Source organism: Haemorhous mexicanus, chromosome 25 (genome assembly GCF_027477595.1).
Source record: "Haemorhous mexicanus isolate bHaeMex1 chromosome 25, bHaeMex1.pri, whole genome shotgun sequence".
NCBI lineage: Eukaryota > Metazoa > Chordata > Aves > Passeriformes > Fringillidae > Haemorhous > Haemorhous mexicanus.
The window spans coordinates 1672198-1675346 of record NC_082365.1 but is presented as its reverse complement, the minus strand read 5'-3'; the positions used below and the strand labels follow the sequence as shown (position 1 = coordinate 1675346).

The window sequence follows — 3149 nt, the reverse complement described above, 5'->3', positions numbered from 1 at the left end:
GCCTCCTGATGACGTAACACTACGGCGCCGCGAAGGGGCGGAGCCTATCGCCACGGGAACGGTGACGCGTGGCGGCTCGTGATGACGCACATTTGCCGGCGACGCAGGGGGCGGTGGCGTCCGAACCCATGGCAACGGAGTTGCGACGGCGCGTTCTGATGACAAATTTGCGAGCGCCGCGCCGGAGGGCGGTGCCTGCTGCCATAGCAACAGCGACTCGGCAGCGCGTCTCAATGACGCACACCATGGGCGCCGCGATGGAGGCGGAACATGTCGCCATAACAACGGCGCGCCAAGATGACGCACAGCTACGGGCGCCGCGAGGGCATGCGCGGGGCCGGGCTTGTCGCCATGGCAGCGGGGCTGCGGAGGGGGGCCTGTGCGGGCCTCACCCCGCGCTCCGACCGTCCGGCCCCGCTCTGAGCCGCCCTCTCCACGCCCGGACCCTGCCGGGACACGGCGTTAGAGCGGCCCCGCAGCCCGAGCTCCGCAGGGAAAGCCCACCCTCCCCCAGACACGCCCAAAACGTGCGCGGCTGAGGGACCACGGGGAGCGTTCAGGGGCGAGGCCTCAACAAACCCCGCCCATGCACCGCCCATCCATCGGACCCCGCCCATGCACCGCCCACCAGACCCCGCCCCCTCAGGTCCCGCCCCCCGGGCCCGGCCGCGGCCCCGCCCCGGAAGTCGCGCGGGCGGCCGGGCCGCGCCGGCCATGGGGAAGGAGCAGGAGCTGCTGGAGGCCGCTCGCACCGGGAACCTCCCGGCCGTGGAGAAGCTGCTGTCGGGGAAGCGCCTCAGCTCCGGCTTCGGCGGCTCCGGTGGTGGCGGCGGCAGCGGCGGCGGCTCCGCGGGGGGTGGTGGTGGCGGGAGCGGCGGGAGCGTCGGTGTGGGGCACCCGCTGTCCAGCCTGCTCAGGTGAGCGCGGCCCGGGGCCGGGGATGAGGGACGGGGCATGAGCCGGGGGCTCCGGCGGTCAGCTGGGGGGCTGCGGGCCAAGAGAGGAGCGGGAGCTGTCGGTCGGGTGTGGGGCTGGGGGCAGCCGGAGGGTTTGGATGCGCTCCGGGGGTGCAGCGGGAGGGCTGCGGGATATGGGGGTGCCGGGGGCTCCGGGGGTGCAGCGCTGCGGGGGAGGCCGGGGCTCTGCCCCCGCTCTGTGCCCCGAGCGGGCGGGCCGGAGCTGGGGGCTCCCCGGTGGGATGGGACCCTGCAGCGGGCTGTGAGGGGGTGTGACCTGGGCACCGCTGAGCGTTTGGGGCGACAGGAGATGCGGGGGTCTGGTGTGCTCTCGGCGAACAGCCGGGGCCGGCAGGCTGGCAGGGCAGAGGGGAGTGGCTCTGTGGCTGTCTGGAGCCGGCAGTGGCAGCGCTGGGTTCTGCCCGCGGTGCCCCTGGCATCAGGGCTCTGCCGTGCAGGTGCTGCGGATGATGGCACTGGAGGCTGAGGAGTGTCCGGAGGGCTCCACTGCCGCGGCAGGTTCCCGGGGTGCGGGATCTCCCCGGGTGTCCAGCGAGGTGTCCGGGCCCTGCGCTGGCATTGTCGCGGCTGGCGGTGACGCTCTCCTGGATCTGGGGTCGGCTCGTCCTCAGCCCCGTGCTGTGGAATTTGCTGGTTGAAGCTCTTGGACCTTTGTTAAGCGTTTTGGTTTTTTTCTCTTCCCCGTGTTTTGGCATCACCTCTCGCTGCTGGAGCTGCAGCTTTGGGCCGCTTTGGGAATGCTCCTGTTCCCTGAGCAATTGGTTTGTACTGGGAGGTGTGGAGGAGGTTTGTGTCCAGGGCCAAGTGGCACTGTTGCTACGCAACCTGGCTGTTCAGAGGGATGTCACTTGCCCCTTTTTGGCTATATTTGATCTGTTTTTCCTTTCATGTAACCCAGTTAGATACCTGCAGGTTGTGCTGGTGGCAGAAGCCTGCAGGCATGTGAGAGCTCACCCTGCCCTGGGGCACACGTTTGCCTTTCTGAAGTGTAAACCTACCCTTGGGTCGAGCTTTGTTCTTCTCTTTTGATATATTAAACAGTCTGAGCCCTTGTTTGAGTGGGATGGATGTGCCCACAGGGGGCTCAGATCAGTGCAGAGGGTCGCTGCAGTTGAGCACCCTGTGAGCTGAACCAGATCCAGCACTGCCTGGCAGCACCTGGGCACGATGAGGCCTTTTCCCTGCCTTTCCATGGGACAGTGCCCATGGTGCCATGGTCCTGGCACAGTCCCATGGTGCCAGAGTGAGCCAGGCCATCCCTTTGGCTCAGACCTGTTACTGTTTCTCACATGTGAACAGGGCTTGGTGCACAGACAGGTGTCTGAAGGAGGGTGACTGTCACAGCTGTCACTCTGTGCTCACTGCCATGGTTGTTGGCTGTACCTGCTGGTGACACTGGACCTACCCCTTTCCCCTGCCTGGTTCCAGCCCCTGAGCCTGTTTCTCCCCACACAGCTGGGATTTGTGCCTGTGACACCAGTTCCTGCTCTGGCTGCACATTGTGGGGCATGGCAACGTGTCCTGTGTGCCACCTGCTGCCATTTAAGAGCTTTGTGACTATTTCCCACCTCCTGACTACTTGTTGGGCTCTGGTTCTGAGGGGCTTGTGATGAGGTTTTGATGAGAAGCAGCTGCAAGGAGAGGCCAGAGAGTGCAGGAGACAGGCTGGGGCAGGCTGCAGGGAGCAGACAGATGAATTTTAGGGTGGAGAAAACCTCGCCTTCTCCAAGGCTAGAACATGGGAACTTTTCTGATGTAGATTTTGCCCTCCTTGGTTGTGGAGAGAAGCCTGCTCTCAGTCAGGACTCTGTGCTCTGTATTTTCCCTTCCCTGGGCAGCCCCTGGCCCTGCTCAGGCTGATCCCTGGTCCTGCCCGGGCTCCTCATGTCTGGAAGGATCTCTCCTGACATGGGAACTGCTGAGCTGCTCTCCTCCCCCAGAGCTTATTTCCAGAACAGGATCATAAACAATCTGCTGGACCAGCACCTTTGTTCTTTTCTCCACCCGATTTCAGGCCCCTATTTTAGTTTCTATTTAAGTCTCACTGTTTGGATAACCTGTTCCCAAAGCTCTTCTCTCCTGAGGTGCTTGTGGCAGCTTTTTCTGTCAGTGCTGCATTTCATGTGTCTCAAAGATACAATATTGGATGCAGTACAAACCAGGCATTCCCTG

General features: G+C 63.8%; 1 protein-coding gene across 4 annotated transcripts in view; it reads left to right on the top strand.

Moving 5' to 3' along the window:
* Nucleotides 1-685: 685 nt before the first annotated feature.
* ANKS1A (ankyrin repeat and sterile alpha motif domain containing 1A) overlaps nucleotides 686-3149 on the top strand; it is a 72817-nt gene continuing 70353 nt past the window's right edge. For all 4 annotated transcript variants that reach the window (XM_059867679.1, XM_059867678.1, XM_059867677.1 and 1 more), the window contains exon 1: nucleotides 686-917. In XM_059867679.1, the coding sequence (XP_059723662.1) occupies nucleotides 715-917 (203 nt within the window). In that variant the 5' untranslated portion in view covers nucleotides 686-714. The remainder of the gene's footprint in view (nucleotides 918-3149) is intronic.